The 21,051-nt window shown below is 44.1% G+C and overlaps 1 protein-coding gene across 1 annotated transcript in view; it reads left to right on the plus strand.

The window, feature by feature from the left end:
• COG3 (component of oligomeric golgi complex 3) overlaps nucleotides 1-21,051 on the plus strand; it is a 131,447-nt gene that overhangs the window by 94,972 nt on the left and 15,424 nt on the right. Inside the window, exons 17-19 of the mRNA XM_069758266.1 lie at nucleotides 4,232-4,352; nucleotides 13,658-13,746; nucleotides 13,836-13,970. Of these exons, the coding sequence (XP_069614367.1) occupies nucleotides 4,232-4,352; nucleotides 13,658-13,746; nucleotides 13,836-13,970 (345 nt within the window). The remainder of the gene's footprint in view (nucleotides 1-4,231; nucleotides 4,353-13,657; nucleotides 13,747-13,835; nucleotides 13,971-21,051) is intronic.

Genomic DNA, 21,051 nt, shown 5'->3' on the forward strand with positions numbered 1-21,051 from the left:
GTCTAAGGTCAGTTTTAAGGTATTTGGTGGTCACTAAGGGGTTAACAGTATATGGGAGTTGAGATCACTAGCTGTGGGTCTGTCCAGATGGGACTTATCCGTGCACATTTTTTTATGTGAGGAAATCTGCACCAGATTATGCAAATTACATTGAAGAATTGTTTTAGACTTGTAAAATTCACACTGCCAATGAATTTACACTGACAAGTTAGCCAGCCATTGCCGGAAGCATCGGTTGGACAACGGCCATCTCTCCCTCCTCCGTATGCAGAGTTGCTTTGTCGAGAGCTCCTGTGTCCTCGGAGAGCTCCTGTGTCCTCGGAGAGCTCCTGTGTCCTCGGAGAGCTCCTGTGTCCTCGGAGAGCTCCTGTGTCCTCGGAGAGCTCCTGTGTCCTCGGAGAGCTGCTACCAGTCTCCTCTATCAGTGAGTGATTTCACCGATAATGGAAGGATTGGCGGTCTGATATCAGACATCCTGGGTCCTCTTGGATCTCCCTTGACATAATTTCTTGCGAAAGAGTTCCATAAACGTTAGACCATTGGCCGAGCCTACAGATATCGGTGGGTTCTCCCGAATGTAGTCTACTGTGGATAAGGTTTTGGAAAATCTCATCCAAAACGCTGGTATATACCCTGAACTCTTAACCGGAAGGAGATGTGTTTTCTGATAGTGGCTCTCCACTCTGGCAAATAAAACAGTCTCTAGCATGGTAAATCCTTCTGGCCTTTTTCTATAAAAAAAAAGTGTTTTCATAGTTGTAGATCTCTTTTACCTTATTATGCCCTCTTAGAAGGCTTTTTAACATTAAAATCCGCCTTTCCATCCAACTCCCAAACTAATGGGAAAAGGATGTAGTTCAGCTGCTGTGCAAGAAACCGGCCCAATTACTAACTATACATTTGGATAATGAATGCCTTCACCCTAGGCCTACCTTATAATCCTGGCATTTTACTGTTACACATGCTTGTTCTCCCTGCTGGATGTGACATAATGTATTTTAATTCAGCAGTCACAATGTTGAAACATTGGCACTGGCAGTGAGGCGTGTATGCTGTGATGTGTGTCATAATTTACACCTCTTGCTTTATAATATACTTTATATTTTTCATGCATATTTCATTTACATTTTCAGTCATGCATAGTTCTTAATGTCCAGAGTGAATGGCAGGAGCAAAATTGTTTTACATTTTCTTCATTAATATATCTTTATGCTCAGTGTTTGGATAAATCGGCCAAATTTCCCAACGGGAGGCTGTCATGTCAGACATTGGGAGATTTTTTTTTCTCATTGTTGCCCCAGGGATATCTGAATGTCCTTGGTGTTCCGGCCAGTCGAGTTGCATTATATACAAATGGGCCATTATCCTCATTCACCTTGTCCTCTGCAGTCCTGAATGTCACACATTATTCAGATCATTCGCAGGCGCAAGAATGGGTCAAAGTACATGAACACATAGCTCTTCAGACATGCTACAAACATTGTGCATGATGTACAACTATATTATTGCTTTATAGACTGTAAAGGGTGATGTATACAATATCGATCTGTAAAATGTCTAAAAGTATACTTGCTGTTTTTCAAATACATATATACAGTACAAACCAAAAGTTTGGACACCCCTTCTCATTTAAAGATTTTTCTGTATTGTCATGACTGAAAATTGTACTTTCACACTGAAGGCATCAAAACTATGAATTAACACATGTGGAATTATATAATTAACAAAAAAGTGTGAAACAACTGAAAATATGTCTTATATTCTAGGTTCTTCAAAGTAGCCACCTTTGCTTTGATGACTGCTTTGCACACTCTTGGCATTCTCTTGATGAGCTTCAAGAGGTAGTCACCAGGAATGGTCCAACAATCTTGAAGGAGTTCCCAGAGATGCTTAGCACTTGTTGGCCCTTTTGCCTTCACTCTGCGGCCCAGCTTACCCCAAACCATCTTGATTGGGTTCACGTCTGGTGACTGTGGAGGCCAGGTCATCTGGCATAGCAACCCATCACTCTCTCCTTCTTGGTCAAATAGCCCTTACACAGCCTGGAGGTGTGTTTGGGGTCATTGTCCTGTTGAAAAATAAATGATGGTCCAACTAAACGCAAACCAGATGGAATAGCATGCCGCTGCAAGATGCTGTGGTAGCCATGCTAGTTCAGTATGCCTTCAATTTTGAATAAATCCCCAACAGTGTCACCAGCAAAGCACCCCCACACCATCACCCCCTCCTCCTCCATGCTTCGCGGTGGGAACCAGGCATGTAGAGTCTGTCCGTTCACCTTTTCTGCGTCACACAAAGACACGGTGGTTGGAACCAAAGATTTCAAATTTGGACTCATCAGACCCAAAGCACAGATTTTCACTGGTCTCCTGTCCATTCCTTGTGTTCTTTAGCCCAAACAAGTCTCTTCTGCTTGTTGCCTGTCCTTAGCAGTTGTTTCCAATCAGCTATTTTATCATGAAGGCCTGCTGCACAAAGTCTCCTCTTAACAGTTGTTGTAGAGATGTGTCTGCTGCTAGAACTGTGTGACATTGACCTGGTCTCTAATCTGAGCTGCTGTTAACCTGTGATTTCTGAGGCTGCTGACTCGGATAAACTTCTCCTCAGAAGCAGAGGTGACTCTTGGTCTTCCTTTCCTGGGGCGGTCCTCATGTGAGCCAGTTTCTTTGTAGCGCTTGATGGTTTTTGCCACTGCACTTGGGGACACTTTCAAAGTTTTCCCAATTTTTTGGACTGACTGACCTTCATTTCTTAAAGTAATGATGGCCACTCGTTTTTCTTTATTTAGCTGCTTTTTTCTTGCCATGATACAAATTCTAACAGTCTATTCAGTAGGATTATCAGCTGTGTATTCACCAGACTTCTGCACAACACAACTGATGATCCCAACACCAATTATAAGGCAATAAATCCCACTTATTAAACCTGTCGGGGCACACCTGTGAAGTGAAACCCATTCTCGGTGACTACCTATTGAAGTTCATCAAGAGAATGCCAAGAGTGTGCAAAGCCGTCATCAATGCCAAAGGTGGCTACTTTGAAGAACTTAGAATATAAGACGTATTTCAGTTGTTTCACACTGTTTTGTTAAGTATATAATTCCACGTGTTAATTCATAGTTTTGATTCCTTCAGTGTGAATGTACAATTTTCATAGTCATGAAAATATAGAAAAATCTTTAAATGAGAAGGTGTTCAAACTTTTGGTCTGTACTGTAGTTAAATCTTGCCTTACAAGTCTTATATTTTTATTTCAAGGACTTTATGCTTTTGATCTTTTTTATATGGATTCTAATTTGTTTTACTTCATCTGACGGGAATATTAGGTATTTCTGAGAACCAGGAAATCATAGGAACCGTTCACAGGGATGTTGAAAAGAAATTTTGCCAGATATATCCAGATATATTTTTCCTGAAGTTACAAAAGCCAGAGCGACTAATTGTTGCCAGGGTTTGGAGGTCCAGTAAAGTATGACAGAAGTCAATGTACCACTGAAGTTCTCTACATAGATCCAGCAACTCCTATCAGTTACTGATGATGACTAGACAGTAGTGATGAGCGACTGTGCTTGGATAAGGCGTTATCTGATCATGCTTGTGTGCTAACAAAGCGTCCTTGGCGTTCTCGAAAAATATGTTCAAGATCCTACTGCTGCTGTTCAACAGCCACAGCACATGCAGGGATTGCCTAAGAGGCAATGTATACATATGGTGGCGGCTGTCAAGCAGGAACTCAAAGTTTTAGAAATCTAGCAAAGAAGAAAGATGAAATAGCGGACAGACATTGTGGGATTTTGGTTAGTAAGGAGCTGATATCAGGTTCAGAGAGTTAGATCTGCGTGTTATCCGCATAGAGGTGATACTGAAAGCCGTGGGACTCTGAGCTGTCCAAGGCTGAAGGTGTAGATGGAGAAGATCAGGGTCCTAGAACTGAACATTGGGGGACACCAACAGATAAGGAGCGAGATGAGGTGGCATGTGAGTGGGAGACGCTGAATGTCCAGTCTATTAGTTATGAAGAGATCCAAAATAGGGTAGAGGCCTACATACATGTTCGGCAGAAATACTGTGCCCCACTATGTGAACTTACATTACCAGCTGTCTTTTATCTACTTACTTAAGAAGCCATGGTTCCCAGGTAGTAATTGCTGTACTCATTTTCAACATTGCTTAGTAATGAGATTTTTTGTTACTATTTAATAACTCGTCTCTTTTGTGTGTTTGTCATTCAGACACCGGTCGATGGACAGCTGTTCCTGATCAAACATCTTCTTATCATGCGAGAGCAGATCGCTCCTTTTCATACTGAATTCACCATAAAGGAAATTTCCTTGGACCTCAAGAAAACAAGAGGTATTTCTCTTGTGGTGTGTGGGGGAGCAGGACAGGGAGTGAACCCATCCTGTTCTGGTCACCTTCATATTTAGTTTTTCTTCATGTTCACCTGCAATAATCTGCATGCATGATGTGCATCTGCTCTCATTGCATGTCTTTATTTTCAATTAATTAACTAAGATTCTGCTGTCTCTAAAGAAAATTCATTAATCTACATCTGAGGTTTGTCTACTATATTCCGTAGAGTATATCACTCTGAGGTTTTTCCACACTGATTTTGACACTTATTCAGCATTGAAATCCTTATAAAAACTGCCCACGAAACACCTCCCATTGTTTGTATTGGTAATGTGTTCTTTTTATGGCCGTAGATTTGCTATGGTTTTAACATGGATTTGAAAACTGCCATAATGAATATTGATTCCTCGCAGAAACCAACTCTGCAGCAAAGATCATAGGATCAGCTGCTTATTGTGCGCCGATTTTATATTTGGTTATTCAGACATAAATGTGAACTACTTTCAGTCACTTAGTGATGCAATGGCCAAATATATATACCATGTATACTCGAGTATAAGCAGACCCCCCCCCTCCCTAATTTTGCCACAAAAAACTGGGAAAACTTAATGACTCGAGTATAAGCCTAGGGTGGAAAATGCAGCAGCTACCGGTAAATGTCAAAAATAAAAATAGATACCAATAAAAGTAAAATTAATTGAGACATCAGTAGGTTGTGTTTTTGAATATCCATATTGAATCAAGAGCCCCATATAATGCTCCATACAGTTCATGATGGGCCCCATATAATGCTCCATACAAAATACGCCCCATATAATGCTCCATACAGTTTATGATGGGCCCCATAAGATGCTCCATACAAAATACACCCCATATAATGCTCCACAAATACGGATTATGGCCCCATAAGATGCTCCATACAGTCCTTTGCCCCATGTAATGCTCCATAAATGCTGATTATGGTCCCACTAGATTGTGGCCCGATTCTAACGCATCGGGTATTCTAGAATATGCATGTCCCCGTAGTATATGGACAATGATGATTCCAGAATTCGCGGCAGACTGTGCCCATCGCTGATTGGTCGAGGCAACCTTTATGACATCGTCGCCATGGCAACCATTATGACATCTACGTCGATACTGTGCCCGTCGCTGATTGGTCGAGGCGAATTCGCGGCAGACTGTGCCCGTCGCTGATTGGTCGAGGCAGCCTTTATGACACCATTGTCGCCATGCTGTGCCCGTCGCTGATTGGTCGAGGCCTGGCGGCCTCGACCAATCAGAGACGTGCGATTTCCAGGACAGACACACACAGACAGACGGAAAAACCCTTAGACAATTATATATATATAGATAAGATGCTCCATACAGTCATTTGCCCCATGTAATTCTCCATAAATGCTGATTATGGTCCCATAAGATGCTCCATACAGTCATTTCCCCCATATGCTGTTCCTGCGATAAAAAAAAATAAAAAATCACATACTCACCTCTCGTCGCTCAGACCCCCGGCACTTGCTATATTCCCATACCCCCAACCCCCCCGCGTTCCAGCGCCGACCGCTGCTGTCTTCCGCGTCCTCCACACTGACTGTTCAGGCAGAGGGCGGCGCGCACTAATCGCGTCACCGCACCCTCTGACCTGTGCGTCCGTGCAGAAGATGCAGCGGCGGCTAGCGACGGTGGAACGGGGAGCAGGTGAATATCGCGCACTGCTTATACTCACCTGCTCCTGGCGCGGTCCCTGCTTCCCCGGCGCGGCAGCCTCTTTCCTGTATTGAGCGGTCACATGGTACCGCTCATTACAGTAATGAATATGCGGCTCCACCCCTATGGGAGTGGAGCCGGGTCCATATTCATTACTGTCATGAGCGGTACCATGTGACTGCTCACTACAGGAAGAAGCTGCCGGCATCGAGGAACCAGGGACGTCCCAGGTCCGCACCAGGAGCAGGTGAGTATTATTAAACCGCTCCGTCCCCCCTCCCCTGTCGACCCCTGGGTATGACTCGAGTGTAAGCCGAGATGGGCAATTTCAGCCTAAAAAAATGGGCTGAAATTCTCGGCTTATACTCTAGTATATACGGTAAATATTTATGCTTTCCTGCCAGTAGTAAAGATTATAGAAAAGTGGATCAATTTGTTGAAAATTGACTTAAAATTGATTAAAAATTCCTGAAATTCGCAGGTCCCACTGATTTCTAACAATTTGCCATTTGTGAGAACTGCAAAAAAAAAAATAAAAAATTCTGGCGCTATTTCACACACTGTGGAACACTGAATCAGGCAGAAAGCAGGCTTATGACTGTGAATTGATCTGTCATAAACTGCAGTACATAGCACATTAATAACATTATTTTTTTTTTTTACTTACACTGCAAACAATAAGGCAGATTAATACCCTTCAGTCCTTACTTTGCTACTGAAGAAAAATCCTGAAACCAAAGCTTGTGTGTCAGAAAAGGGTACTTCCCGGCGTTTGAGAGGGAAAAACAACAACAGTATATTTTTTGCTTTTCTTCTGTCTTTTTCCAAAGACAAAAAAAAATTATCCTCACATTCCAGAAATCTAAACAGAACGGTTTCTTTAAAGTATGCGTGTTGTGTAAGAAAAAAAATTATTACACTCTCTATTGTTGTCCAATATTGCACTAGTACATTCCACCCAAATGCAATGACCTGGTGCAGGTGCTTACTTTTGATATGTGAACCTACCCAGCACCACTGCTTGTTTAAAAAGCAATAGCTTCTTCAGTCTGCACTGTATGTGTAAAAACACCAGCAAGGTAGGCATCTTTCCGCAAAAAGGGATAATTTTTAGACCGTTTTTACAGTAGCCTGTAACTGCAATGTGTTGTTAAATAGGCTGTTGGTCACTTGGACAATATTAACATTCTGTTTGTGTTAGAGCTCAAAAGGGCCTCAATACAGTCCTAGTTAGAGGCTTTGCAGTTTTGATGTTTGTGGCAAATTAATTCACTGTGAATTTAATTTTTGGGGATATTTCTGCACTTAGAGAATAAATACAAAATAATAATAAATGATTATTCCTTGTGAGAATTCCTTGTTATATTCGGGTCTTAATATAAAAATGTAAATTCCTGTAGCTTTGCTGTCCTATGTAATGTCAGCTTTTGTTTCCTTTTCTTTTCTGTTGATTTTATAAGGCAGAATGAAGAATTTGAAGGGGTTGTCCCACAAAGTACATTTTTATCAATATATCCTAGAGCAATAATAATTTCCAAAATGTGTTGTTTTTTTTAAATTAAATGTTTCTGTGCTGAGATCTACTATATAATTGTCTAAGGGTCACTTCCGTCTTTGTCTGTCCTTCTGTCTTTCTGTCTGTCTGTCACGGACAGGGATATTCATTGTTAAGTAAAAAGGGCAGCACACTGCAGCGCCAAAACATGCAAACTTGAAAACACGAAATTTGAACTGCATCACTGCACTAGAAATATGAAAAATGAGAGCTTTTAGCGCATAAAAATGGCCATATTTATGTGTACCTCGTATAATTAAAACACCTGTGGCTAGGAGGCGGGGAGTGCCACAGGTGTTTTAATTATAGTAGGTCCAATACCCCTCCACAGAAAGAGAGAATTTGAGTCCAAGAAGAGGTTTCACATGTACCCATTCAGATGGAGACGTTTATTCTCGGTGAGGTAGGTCAAGCGTAGGACCTCGTATAAGAGAGATGCCGTAAAGTGGCTGCGAGGTACACATAAATATGGCCATTTTTATGCGCTAAAAGCTCTCATATACTACGTGGCTGGGCAATATACAATGTAGCTGGGCAATATACTACGTGGGCTGTGCAATATACTAGATGGACATGCATATTCTAGAATACCCGATGCATTAGAATCGGGCCACCATTATTATTATTTATTTGTATAGCACCATTAATTCCATGGTGCTGTATATGAGAAGGGGTTACACCAAAATACAGATATCACTTACAGTAAACAAAACTAACAATGACAGACTGATACAGAGGGGCGAGGACCCTGCCCTTGCGGGATTGCATTCTACAGGGTCTAGTAATCTTATAACTGTGTCCCTGTTGTGTACTGTGTAATGGCTGTGTCTGACCGTACAGGAACATGGTCTGATCATACCACATCTCCTGGGCAGGGGATGATTTGGAAGAGTATACCTACATGACAGCAGGAGATTGCAGATGCTGCTTTCTGTGAGGTAAAACATGTAGGGAAATGTTTTAACTCACGGAAAGCATAATCTGTGATTGTCTGTATAACTTTTTGCTTCCTCCCCTCTTGCATTGTTATACACCTCCATTATACAGTACACAGCAGGGGCACTTTTATAAGATTATCTCAGCACAGGAACATTTTTCTTAACACATCCAATTGTGGAATTTACAGTAATATTAATCCAAGATCTTTTGATTAAAATGTCCAATACTTTGTTCATAGGACAACTCCTATACAACTTTTTACTTTTTGTGCTCTAAGTGGAAGTGTGGTTGCTGTTTATGGCTTTTAACATTATTGCTTTGTTTTTTCGGCGACATGATATTTTATGCATATGTTGAGTTGTCAGTATGTCCTAAAATTGGTTCAGTAACTTACCATGTTATTATGGAACGATACTTATGCATGCCTAAACTAAAAAAAAATGCAAAACTTGTGTGTTAAAGAGAACCTTTAAAGTGATCGGAATACTTCTTATACAGCATGCACATTATAACATTACAGTATAATGGTACAATTAGCATTGTTTGATGGTTAGGATTCTGGATCTGCTTGCTGCATGTCACTGCTACAATTGGTAACCTATTACTCTCTTAGCACACACATCTAACCAAAGTGCTCTTATTGCATCTGAACATTGTTGAAACCAATACATTTTATGGAATTTGGGGTCATCGGGCAAATATGTCCTTATGGGGTTTTTGATTGGTTGACAGGAGAAGTAGCTCAAAAGTTTGCTATGTGAGCATATTTCTATGTCAGCCAATAAGTGTCTGAAAAGTGGGTGTTAAAGGTAAGTGATAATATTCCCTTTATTGGGGTAATGATTTTAGTTGTTAAATAGCAGTGATCAGAGCAGGCTCCAGTCACTGCTGTCATAGGTAGGAACTAGCTGTATAACACAGTCCTCACCTGCTGTATATCGAAAAGGTTCAGCTCTTGTGCCCGCTCTCTGCACTCTCAATGATCATTTAATGTATATATTTACTTTGCATGATCGCAAAGGGGTTGAAGTGGAGCAGCCGACAGTCCTGACACTTGGGTTGTAGCAAATACAATAATTTTCCGTAAAATAATTCTGGACCACCTTTTCTTAGAAGTCTGTGTTCTAAGAAAAGGTGAAATATCAGGGGCAGCACAATGCAAATGTCTAAGAATGATGCATCCAATTATTGCTTTATGGGTAATGCAGATATTTTATAAAGATTTAACTAATCTGTTCAAATAGGTTTTAGAGTTTAGAGATTATATAACAAATGCTCTTTATTTGCTGAAACGGTATTGCTAGAATGACCTGTGATGACGTAGCGGTGATGATGTAGCGGTCATCACAGGTCATTGCCGCAAGGCATTATTGGGAATGGGAGCATCGCGAGGAGCGGGAAGGCTGCAGGGGACGCCGGAAGGTGAGAATATCACGATTTTTTTTTATTTATTTTTAACAATTATATGGTTCCCAGGGCCTGGAGGAGAGTCTCCTCTCTTCCACCCTGGGTACCAACTGCACATGATCCGCTTACTTCCTACATGGTGGACATAGCCCCATGCGGAAAGTAAGCAGATCAATGCATTCCTATGTGTGCGGAATCCCCGCGATTCCACACAAAGAATGATCATGCTGTGTTTTTTTCCGGAATGCGATTACGCCGCAGAAAAAACGCAACGTGCACAAAATTTGCGGATTGCATTCTAATAATAGGATGCTTAATGTATGCGGTTTTTTTTTTTTTGCGGTTTTATCGTGTTTTTATATTGAAAAAAACGTGAAAAATCCTGAACGTGTGCACACAGCCTTAAACAAAGTACAGGTACTTAGTACTTCATGTGCGGGGCCAAACATTTATATACACCTTCCAACCTTCTTGCTTTCCCCCTCTCTCCACTCTTTTCTGGCTCTTTGAAGCCAGAGCTGTCAATAGAAGAGGGAGGTGTGGAGAAAGAGGGAAAACAAGCAGGTGGGAAGGTGTATATAAATGATTGGACCTGCCATGAAGCACCGAGCGGCAGGACTTAATTTGAAAAGTCATTCTGTGCTGACAGTCACTTTTAACTTTGATAGTCACAAGTGGATTACATGCATTTTTCCTGTGTTTCTGCTGTGGATACGCAATAAAGACCCTTTCATTTATCATCTGCGGATTTTGTAGTAGCAGCAGTACCAGTACCCTGTCCTTGCGGACTCACATTCTACGGGATACTGGGGAAGAGACAGAAGGTTAGGGGTGCTGCAGCTCGGGTGGTGGTGAGGCGGCACAATGGTTATTGCAGGCTGTAGGCTTTCCAGTTAAAACATTAAAGCGATTCGGTCACCCCCCTCCAGCCATTAGAAACTAAAAGAGCCACCTTGTGCAGCAGTAATGCTGCATTCTGACAAGGTGGCTCTTTTAGTTATTGGTGCAGTCAAAGCAGAAATAAAGCGTTTTATAATTTTGCAAAAATACCTATCTTTAGTCGTGGAGGCAGGTCTTAACCCCTCTGCTGCACACGCCACACTGCCGTCACTCAAGGCTTCTTCGGCGTCGGGCGCCGCCCCCTCTGCGCTGTTTTCAAATCAAATCCGGTGCCTGCACTGTTTTGTTCTGCCTTTGGCAGGCACAGTGAGCGCTGCCCGTCTGACCTCAGATGCAGTCTCACAGACTTCGCCTGTGCGGCCACCCACCTTGTGAATCCCAGCCCCGCAGTGTGTTATGCATTATGCACAGTGCGGGGCTGGGATTCACAAGCAGGGCGGCCGCACAGGCGCAGTCTGCGAGACTGCATCTGAGGTCAGATGGGCAGCGCTCACTGTGCCTGCCCCAGGCAGAACAAAACAGCGCAGGCGCCGGATTTGATTTGAAAACAGCGCAGAGGGGGCGGCGCCCGACGCCGAAGAAGCCTTGAGTGACTGAAGTGTGGCGTGTGCAGCAGAGGGGTTAAGACCTGCCTCCACGACTAAAGACAGGTATTTTTGCGAAATTATAAAATGCTTTATTTCTGCTTTGACTGCACCAATAACTAAAAGAGCCACCTTGTCAGAATGCAGCATTACTGCTGCACAAGGTGGCTCTTTTAGTTTCTAACGGCTGGAGGGGGTGACAGAGTCCCTTTAAAGTCTTATCTCAAATATAACACATAATTGCTATAAGGATATTGACATGTTGAGAATTTTAAAATTGGTCAGTTTCCACAATAATTGGGGGAAAAATTTGATATTCATATAAATCTGATACACTTTATTGGAACTAACATGTGATGTGTTCCTTTGCATCTGAAAAAACACCCCAAAAACTGATCTTGGGGAAATTAACCCTATTGGTGAAAAAGGCTACAAGTTAATAGTTTGACACGGTTTTTATCTAAACACCAGAAGTTTGAATATCTATCAAAACAGTCATAAAACCAGCTTTGTTTTTTTTTGTTGAGCTTGTCATGCTGTCAGCAGTGTCCTAATTTATGTGCACAAAATGATGGGACACATATGTAACTGCTCCTCTCCGCAGTGACTTGACAGCATTAGAGCTGGCTGTTAGTGCTGGTGGTATGATGACATCGCGCTCTATACACTGAGCGGTGGCTGAAACCCTACCGTTGCTGGGAGGAGTAAAGTTAATTTACTAAGTGCTGGCGTTGGACAAGTTCAGAACGCTAGTAACCTGCAGATTAACACTATATTTGCAGCTTTAAGTTATGTGTAATATTGAGAAATGACACAGGGAGAAAGTATTGATCACGCTTAATAAAATTTAATATTTCGTACAGAAGCCATTATTGATGATGGCCGCTTCAGGACGCCTTCAGTAAGGAGAAAATAGTCACATGCATTGCTCAGGTGTGATTTTTTTGGCCCATTCTTCAATACAATCTCTATTTAAAAAGAGAAAGCACAGTAGTTTGACAATAAATGGCTTCACCCAACCAGTAACCATGAGTGGGGAAAACGTTTTGGTGTGATCATTCATATTCTCTGAAAAAAGGCAAAGAAGGCAAAAATTCTGCCGGGGTTTGTAAACGTTTGAGCACAACTGTATATGGTGTTTTCGGTGATATGCAGTGCCTTTTGGCCTCCAAACATTGTGTGTATTATGTCATCCAGAGAGTTCCATTTTGGTCTAATCTGAGCAGACCATATTCTCCTAGTATTTCACAGGTTTGTCTAAATGTTTTTGAGCAAATTGTAAACCCGATTGAACTTGCTTTTTGTTCAGCAGTGGGGTCTTGCGTGGTGAACATGCATACAGGCTTGAAGGTTGAGTGCATTACGTATTATTATTTTCTTTGAAACAGTTGTGCCTACTGATACCAGGTCTTTCTGTAGCTCTCCCAGCTGGTACCTGGCTCTTGGTCCACTCTTCTGATCATTTTTTTCACTTCTCTGTCTGAAATCTTGCTTTGATCATGTCTGGTTTATGGTAAAAGTATTGTCTTTCCACTTCCGGATTTTGTCTCAAACACAGTGGAGCCTTCAGTAGTTTTGAAATTATTCTGTAACCAATGCTGTTAGAATGTTTTGCAACAATAAGGTTGCAAAGGTCTTGAGACAGCTCGCTGCTTTTCTCTATTGCTTCATTGGGGGACACAGGAACGATGGGTGTTTGCTGCTGCCACTAGGAGGCTGACACTATGCACATAAAAAAGTTAGCTCCGCCCCTACAGTATACACCCCACCGAAAGGCAGTAGGTTTATCAGTTAGTGAGAAAGCAGGAGAAGCAACAAGATAGAAATGAACAAACAGGCAACTCAAACTGAAACAGAGAGTCGCAAGAGACGCATCATTGGAATCCGGGTCTCAGACCCTACATCTTGCTGCTCTTGGTTGCATAGCAAAAGCCTGTAAATAGACTCCATTGAAGGAAGGAGATTCAAGCAATATGACAAAAATGTAGAACTGAGGCTTCTAATGCTGAGGGAAAAACTGCTAAAAATGCAGGAAACTAGTCATATAATTGCCAGAAATGGTGTTACTCCTTATGAACACGCACGACTGCTTATTCTGAAAAGTCACCTAAAAGTTCTATTACATATCAAGCTTATGATCTGCTGAACGTCATGTCTAGTTTCTACTTTCTCATGCACATTTGGTCATTCATTTTTATGTTGACAATTTCTAGATGCTGCATTCAAAATTCTTCACCCAAAGACGGTGCCACGCTTCTTCAGGCTGAACAGCAATAATGCCATCCTTGAGTTCTTACTCCAGGTAGCCTACAGCTCCTTTTTCTGTTGCACAGTATGTTCTGTATTGGTTGTAGGTGGAGAATTCTAGTAAGAGTTCGTTTTACTCTTCAGGGAACGCCAGAAATAAAGGAGCATTACATTGACTCGAAGAAAGACGTCGACCGCCACCTGAAGGCAGCTTGTGAGCAGTTTATTCAGCAGCAGAGCAAAATCTTTGTGGAGCCCTTAGAAGACTTCATGGCGAAGGTAAATTAATGTTTTCTTTTGTCTGAGTTATGCTCCTCTTGTTGTCATAGTGTAATATTTTGTGTACCTAGTAAAATGAGCTTTGTAAAGTAAAATTTAAGGGAGATGGAACTCCATGGGAAGAAGATCTTCCCAGTGATTGGAAATAGAACATCTCCACCACTTCCATAAGACTGCGTGAAGACCTCCTGTAGAGCCTAATGGACTGGCTACTAGGCTTAAAATACCTCTAATTTCCACTGTTACAGTACTTACTGTTGCTTTCCTGAGAGAAGGTCACAAAAAATGCAGCTCTAGCCAAAAATACACTCCCATCATCGTCTCAGAGCAGCTGGAGTTCTTCTAAGAATATTGCACTGACTCGCTGCACTTTGGAATACAGATGTATGGCATGGTTCAACATGTTCCTCCACACAGATGTTTTTTTTACTTCTTATCTTGAAAAGCCTTGCCGCTAAATGCTTTGTTGGTGAATTAGAACTGCCCCAAATCTTTCACATTTTTAAATCCTATATTCCATTTATTGAAGATCTTGTTAACAAGAAAACCGGACAAATGGGGAGGTCCCCTCTTCCGCACGCCTTCTCTCGCCATGCCTGTTGCCATGGTCTATAGAGAATATTATAATTATCCAATCAACATAGTCGCAATATTTAGTTTACTCATTGATATAGCGTTGTCATATTCCGCAGTGCTTTACAAACATTATCAGCACTGTCCCATAGGGAATCTAGATTGTGAGCCCCAATCAGTATGTCTTTGGTGTGTGGTAGGAAACTGGAGAAGCTGGAAGAAATCCATGCAAACACAGGGGAGGGTCATACAATCTCCTTGTAAATGTCCTTGGCGGGATTTGAACCCAGGACAACAGCGCTGATGAAGCTACAGTGCCAACCACTGAGCCACCACCGAGCTGCCTACACATAGTAAATATATTGATGTTCCTCTGGGTACATGTATAGTAATTGTAGTGTGCAATCATGCCATATACCGTGCTCCGCATACATGAGCACTCCCGCTTTCAAAAGGTTAATAATGTAATTAAAGTTATAATATCGTATTTTTCAGATTATAAGCTGCACTTTGGGGGGAAAATGGGGGTGCGTCTTATAATTAGAATATACTTTACCAGCAGCGATGGAACAGGGTCCCAAGGTCGCTGCTGGAGGAGCCAAGAGTGGCTGGCCTCAGGCTGGAATGAGGGGGTGTGACAGGTGCGACACTGCGGGTGGTGGTGGTGGGGTTCTGCCAACATTTTTTTTTTTTTTTTTTAATGCCCGGGACCCCCGCACTTCCGTGGTTTACATTGCGGTGGATTATGGGAAAATGGCTGCTGGGTGCACTACATGCACAGATGGAGATCTCGGCACCAAGATCTCGGGAGATGAGATCTTTGCGCATGTACTGCCCCCAGCAGCCATTTTCCTGGAGTCCACCGCAAAGCAAACAATGGAAGTACAGGGGCTCCGGCTTTTAACAAAATGTCGACGGAGCCCCTGCACCACCGAACTCCCACAGCGTCGCACTTCCGAACACCCCTTTCTCCCAGTCGCCCTACTCCTGCCTCCGACAGCAGTGACCCTGGGATCCCGCTTCACCGCAGGCACCATCCCCGGTAAGCAGTAAGATGCATGGATTGTTAGAAGCACCATTTTATTAAAAAAAAAAAGTTTGTTTTTTTTCCTATTTTTCTCCTCAAAATTTGAGGTGCATCTTATAAAACTGCAAAATACGGTATGTTCAGTTTTACTCAAATTATCTGATGCAAAAATGAATGCACCTCACATCAAAAACTACTACTTCTATTATTTTTTATGACCTACATGATTAAGGACAGCACTAAATCTTTTAAGCATGAAATGAACAAGTTGATATCCTATTGTAACATCTACAGTGGCTTGCAGTAGTATTCACCTTGGCTTTTTACCTATTTTCTTACCTTACAACCTGTGTAAATATTTTTGTAATCCAGTATGTGTGTGATGCATCAGCACTAAACAATCTAAGTTAGTGAAGTGAGAAAAATATAGGCATAAGTTAAATTTATGGGATCAACTAATGAAAAATTGGCGTGTATGTATGTATTCACCCCTTTTGCTATGAAGTCCCTTAAAATTTCTGTTTCAAGCCATTACCTTCATAGGTCACGTGCTTGGTGAAAGAACGTCCACCTGTGTGCAATCTACCGTAAGTGTCACATGGTCTGCCAGTATACACACTTTACCTTTTCTGAAAGGCCACAGAGGCTGCAACACCATAAAGGAAGAGGCTCCACTAACCAAACACCATGAAGACCAAGGCGATCTCAAAACAAGCCAGGGACAGATTTGTTAAGAAGTGCAAGACAGGTGTTGGTTATAGAAAAAAAAAATCCCAATCTCTGATGATCCCTGGAGCACCATCAAATCCATTATCATCAAATGGAAAGAAAATGGTACCACAAAAAATCTGCCAAGAGAGAGGAGCCCATCAAAACTCTCAGCCCGAATAAGGAGGGCATTAATAAGAGAGGCAGCACAGAGACCAAAAGTAACCCTGAAGGAGCTGCAGAGTTCCCAAGCAGAGACTGAAGTATCTGGCCATATGACCAAAATAAGCCGTATACTCCATAGAGGTGGATTTTATGGAAGGTTGGGCAGAAAGAAGCCTTTACTTGCTCAAAAAATTGTAAGGCTTCTTTTGAGTTTGCGAAAAGACATGTGGGTAACTCCCCTAAATGTATGGAGGAAGGTGCTGTGGTCAGATGAGACCAAAATTGAACTTTTAGGGCATCAAGGTAAAACGCTGTGTCTGGCACCAAACCAATACTGTTCATCACCCCAAGAACATCATCACCACTGTGAAAGGTGGTGGCATCATCATGCTGTGGGGATGTTTTTCGGCAACAGGGACATTGAAAATGGTCTTAGTTGAACAGAAGATGGGTGTTGTGAAATAAAGGGATACTCTTGAGAAAAAACAGGATTTTTGGTTGCTTACCGTAAAATCTGTTTCTCGGAGCCTTCATTGGGGGACACAGGAACCATGGGTGTATGCTGCTGCCACTAGGAGGCTGACACTATGCAAATAAAAAAGTTAGCTCCTCCTCTGCAGTGTACACCCCACCGACAGGAAGCAGGATATTCAGTTAGTGAGAAAGCAGTAGGAGAAGCAACATGTAAAAGAGAAATAATAATAATATAATAATAATAAACTTTATATAGCGCCAACAAAATCCACGGCGCTTCACAGATTAACAGATTCAAACACCCAAAGAGTGTTCAAAGAACTCAAACGTAACCAGTAAACAGAGCTGTTCAACTTGGGAGGGTGCTGTGTCCCCCAATGAAGGCTCCGAGAAACAGATTTTACGGTAAGCAACCAAAAATCCTGTTTTCTCTATCGCCTTTCATTGGGGGACACAGGAACCATGGGACGTCCCAAAGCAGTCCCTGGGGTGGGAAAAACAGACTTCCATCAGGTCCGAGGATTCATCACTGCCGCCTGCAGGATCCTTCTGCCCAGGCTGGAGTCCACCGTAGTTCGGCGAAACGTGTGGATGGAAGACCAGGTTGCCGCTTTGCAAAGCCGTCAGCGAAAGCCCTGTGACTTACCGCACCGGAAGCGCCGACTGCCCGGGTAGAGTGAGCCTTCATCTCAGGAGGGGGCCCTCTGTGCTTGACCCGGTAAGCTTCCAAAATTGCCGTTCTGATAGAGCGAGCAATAGTCGCCTTGGAAGCCGGCAGGCCTCTACGCACGCCATCAGGGATGGCGAAAAGAGAATCCATCTTTCGAAAAGCGGCCGTGCTAGCCAGGGAGATCCTCACTGCCCTGACGAGGTCCAGCCTGTTAAACGATCGCTCCAGAGGATGAGTCGGAGCTGGACAAAGGGAAGGTATAACGATGTCCTCATTGAGGTGGAAAGATGAAAACCATCTCGAGAAATGGAAGGAAGGCGGAGGCCTGGGACCACCTTGTCCTGGTGGAAAATCAAGAAAGGAGGTCGGCAGGAAAAGGCCGTCAACTCAAAAACGCGGCGGATCGAAGAGATGGACCTGAGAAAAGCCACCTTCCGAAATAGAACTGACAGGGAAAACTCCCTGAGAGGCTCAAAGGGGGGAACCCCTAAGAACAACAACACAACCTTTAAATCCCATGAATCCACAGAGGCCCTGTACGGAGGGACAGCGTGGACTACTCCTTGAAGGAAGGTCTTAACCTGTGGCTGAGAAGATAAAGTCTTCTTAAAGGGAAGAAGAGCGCAGGAACCTGGCCCTTTAGGGAACTGAGAGCGAAGCCCGAATCCAGTCCTGCCTGAAGGAAAACCAAATGGAAGGCAGGGAAAAAGGACATAGGTGACAAGTAGTTGGACTCGCATCAACGAAAGTAAGCCTTCCTGGTACGATAGTAGATCCTGGAAGAAGACGAAGGCTTCCTAGCCTGGATTATAGTGTGACTCATCCGGCCCGAAAGACCGGACGCTGTTAAAACTGTGGCGTCCACAGCCACGCCGTTAAACTGAGCGACCGATAATTTGGGTGGCAGATTGGACCCTGAGACAGCAGATCGGGTCTGTTTGGAAGGCACCAGGGGTGTCCGCGAGAAGATTGACGATGTCTGCAAACCAAGACCTCCTGGGCCAATCCGGGACGATCAGAATGACCGGCACCCATCCCACCTGATCTTTTTCGACAGCTTGGAAAGCAAGGGAAGGGGTGGGAACCGATAGGGGAGCAGGAACTGCGACCAAGGAATGGCCAAAATGTCAACACCACTGCGAGAGAATCGCGGGACCTTGGGACGATCCGAGGGACCTTCCTGCTCAATCGGGACGCCGTGAGGACCACCTCTGGAGTCCCCCTACGAAGAGCAATCCGATAAGAGACCTCCTGAAGTAAGGACCATTCCCCTGCCACGAGGCCCTCGCGGCTGAGGAAGACGGCGGCCAAAATGTCCACGCCGGTGACCTGCACTGAGGATCTCACCAGGACCGTTGACTCAGTCCAAAGGAGGATCCTGGAATCTCGGCCAAGGCCAGAGAACTCCACGTCCACCCCTGGTGGTTGACATATGCCACAGCTGTGTCATTGTCTGTCTGGGTTCGAATTGGCAGGCTGCTGAGAATCCTTACCCAGTGAAGGAAAGACAAAAAGAAGATCCGGAACTCGAGGACATTGATCGGCAGAGAGTACTCCTGTGCCGACCAACAACCATGAAAAGAACAGGTGACAAAACCCCACGCCTCCGCCGAGAAGGCTGGCGACCGTCGTCACCACCTGCCAGGAAACTGGAAGGAAGGATCTGCTCTGGGATAAAAGTAGAGACCTCGGTCACCAGTGGAGGAACCGTTTGATCCCGGTAGAAAGACGGATCGGACGATGCAAAGAGAAGACAGACCTGTCCTCCTGTGATAGGATAGACTGCTGAAGAAGTCTTGAATGAAACGGGCGAAGGGAAAAATTGCTTCCGATGTTGCAACCAACCTCCTTAGGACCTTTATGGTCTATCAGAAAAGAGGGGAGCCGAGAACCCTGGAGCAACAAGACGGAACTTCTTCCTATTAACGAGCCACCGCAACGGCTAGAGTGTCGGGAAAGAGGGATAGACTTTCGGGAGCCTGAAACCGAAATTCCTGAGCCTCCATGGAAGTGATTACTGAACGAGGGAATATCATCCTGAAGTGTCTCAGACGAAACTTCCTGTTCAGCAATTTGAGATCCGCACTGGGACGAACCTTGTCGTCCTCTTTCAGTACAAATAGGTTCGAAGAGAAGCCTGTGAACTGTCCGTTCCTGTTCAGGGACGGGAATGTTACCCCGGATTTAAGGAGGGAAACAATGGTTGTAAAGAAACCCAGGACTAGAACGGGGTCTCTTGGAGGTTGGGATTAGAGAAAACGATCCTAGGACCGTGAAATTAATCTATTTCGTCTCCAGAGGATACAAGTTCCCTGGCCCATGCGTTCTCTGTTGAGGAAACAAAGACGTCCCTGGGGAACAGGAGAACGGCTGCCCGGCCTAGGAGACGGGCTGGGGCCTAGTCGTGGGTCCTGCCTAGGTGGAATTCCCAGTCCTGGAGAGTCCACCTTAGGAGTAGCGGGAACGCCAGGAAGGAGTGAGTCGAAGAATACCTTCTTCTCTTAACGTGCCTGTGGCCTCTGCTGTTGCGAAAAAGGGGTCAGATGCCGTGAAAACGACGAAAAAGAGGGCCGAAAGGACCGAAGTTGCTGCCTAAGAAGAGAACTGGTGCCACCAGTGGCGTCCTTGATAATTTAGTCCAGCTTGGAACCGAAAAGACGTGATCCTTGAAAAAGGCAGGCTCGTAAGGGACTTCTTGATGACCCTTGAGCCAAACAGAGCGAGTAATCTGGGTGGCAACTTTCGCCAGCCAGTCTGGTGGAGCTCCGGCTTGAATTCCCCAACGGAGTTGTTTAGCCCCTTTGGATAGACTTCGAAACCCAAATGGAAGCGAAAGCCGGGCACAGGGATGATGCGGCAGCTTCGAAAACCGAATTCGCGAAGGACTCCATGATTTTATCGATGGAATCTGTCAGATTCGCCCCACCGGACAGCGTGAGGACTGTGTTGGTGGCAAGTCTAGCAGTCGGCGGATCCACAGAGGGAGAGGTCGTTCTCTAACGCCTCTCGTTCCGGTTGGCAATGAGATCCGGAGGAAGGAAATATGAGACTCCAAGACGCTCGTCTCTTTGAGAACGTCTGGTCGAATTCTCTCTTTCTCTGGCCAGTAGCTCCTCGAGTCAGGATGAGGAGCAAATGCCTTGGGAGGTAGTTTAGACCGTCTAAACGAAACCGCCTGATCTGCAGGTTCCGTAGAGGTATCTTTGATGCCACAGGTCAGAATGGACGCTCCAATGAGGCTTTGAACCATATCCCTCATGCTATGATTTGGTTCAACTTCGGCCCCAAATTATCCTCTGAGGCCTCGCCTGACTCCGGGGAGGGGATCAGGAGGAAGTCGACCACAGAGAAGGACCGTGGGGCGAGATGGACCGAGAAGAGAACTCAGACCGGCGTTCCCGTCTGGATCTTTCGCGGCCTGCATGGAAGACTCGGACGGAGCTTCTAGTGACCCGCTGGCTACT

Source organism: Ranitomeya imitator, chromosome 3 (assembly GCF_032444005.1).
Source record: "Ranitomeya imitator isolate aRanImi1 chromosome 3, aRanImi1.pri, whole genome shotgun sequence".
Taxonomy (NCBI): domain Eukaryota; kingdom Metazoa; phylum Chordata; class Amphibia; order Anura; family Dendrobatidae; genus Ranitomeya; species Ranitomeya imitator.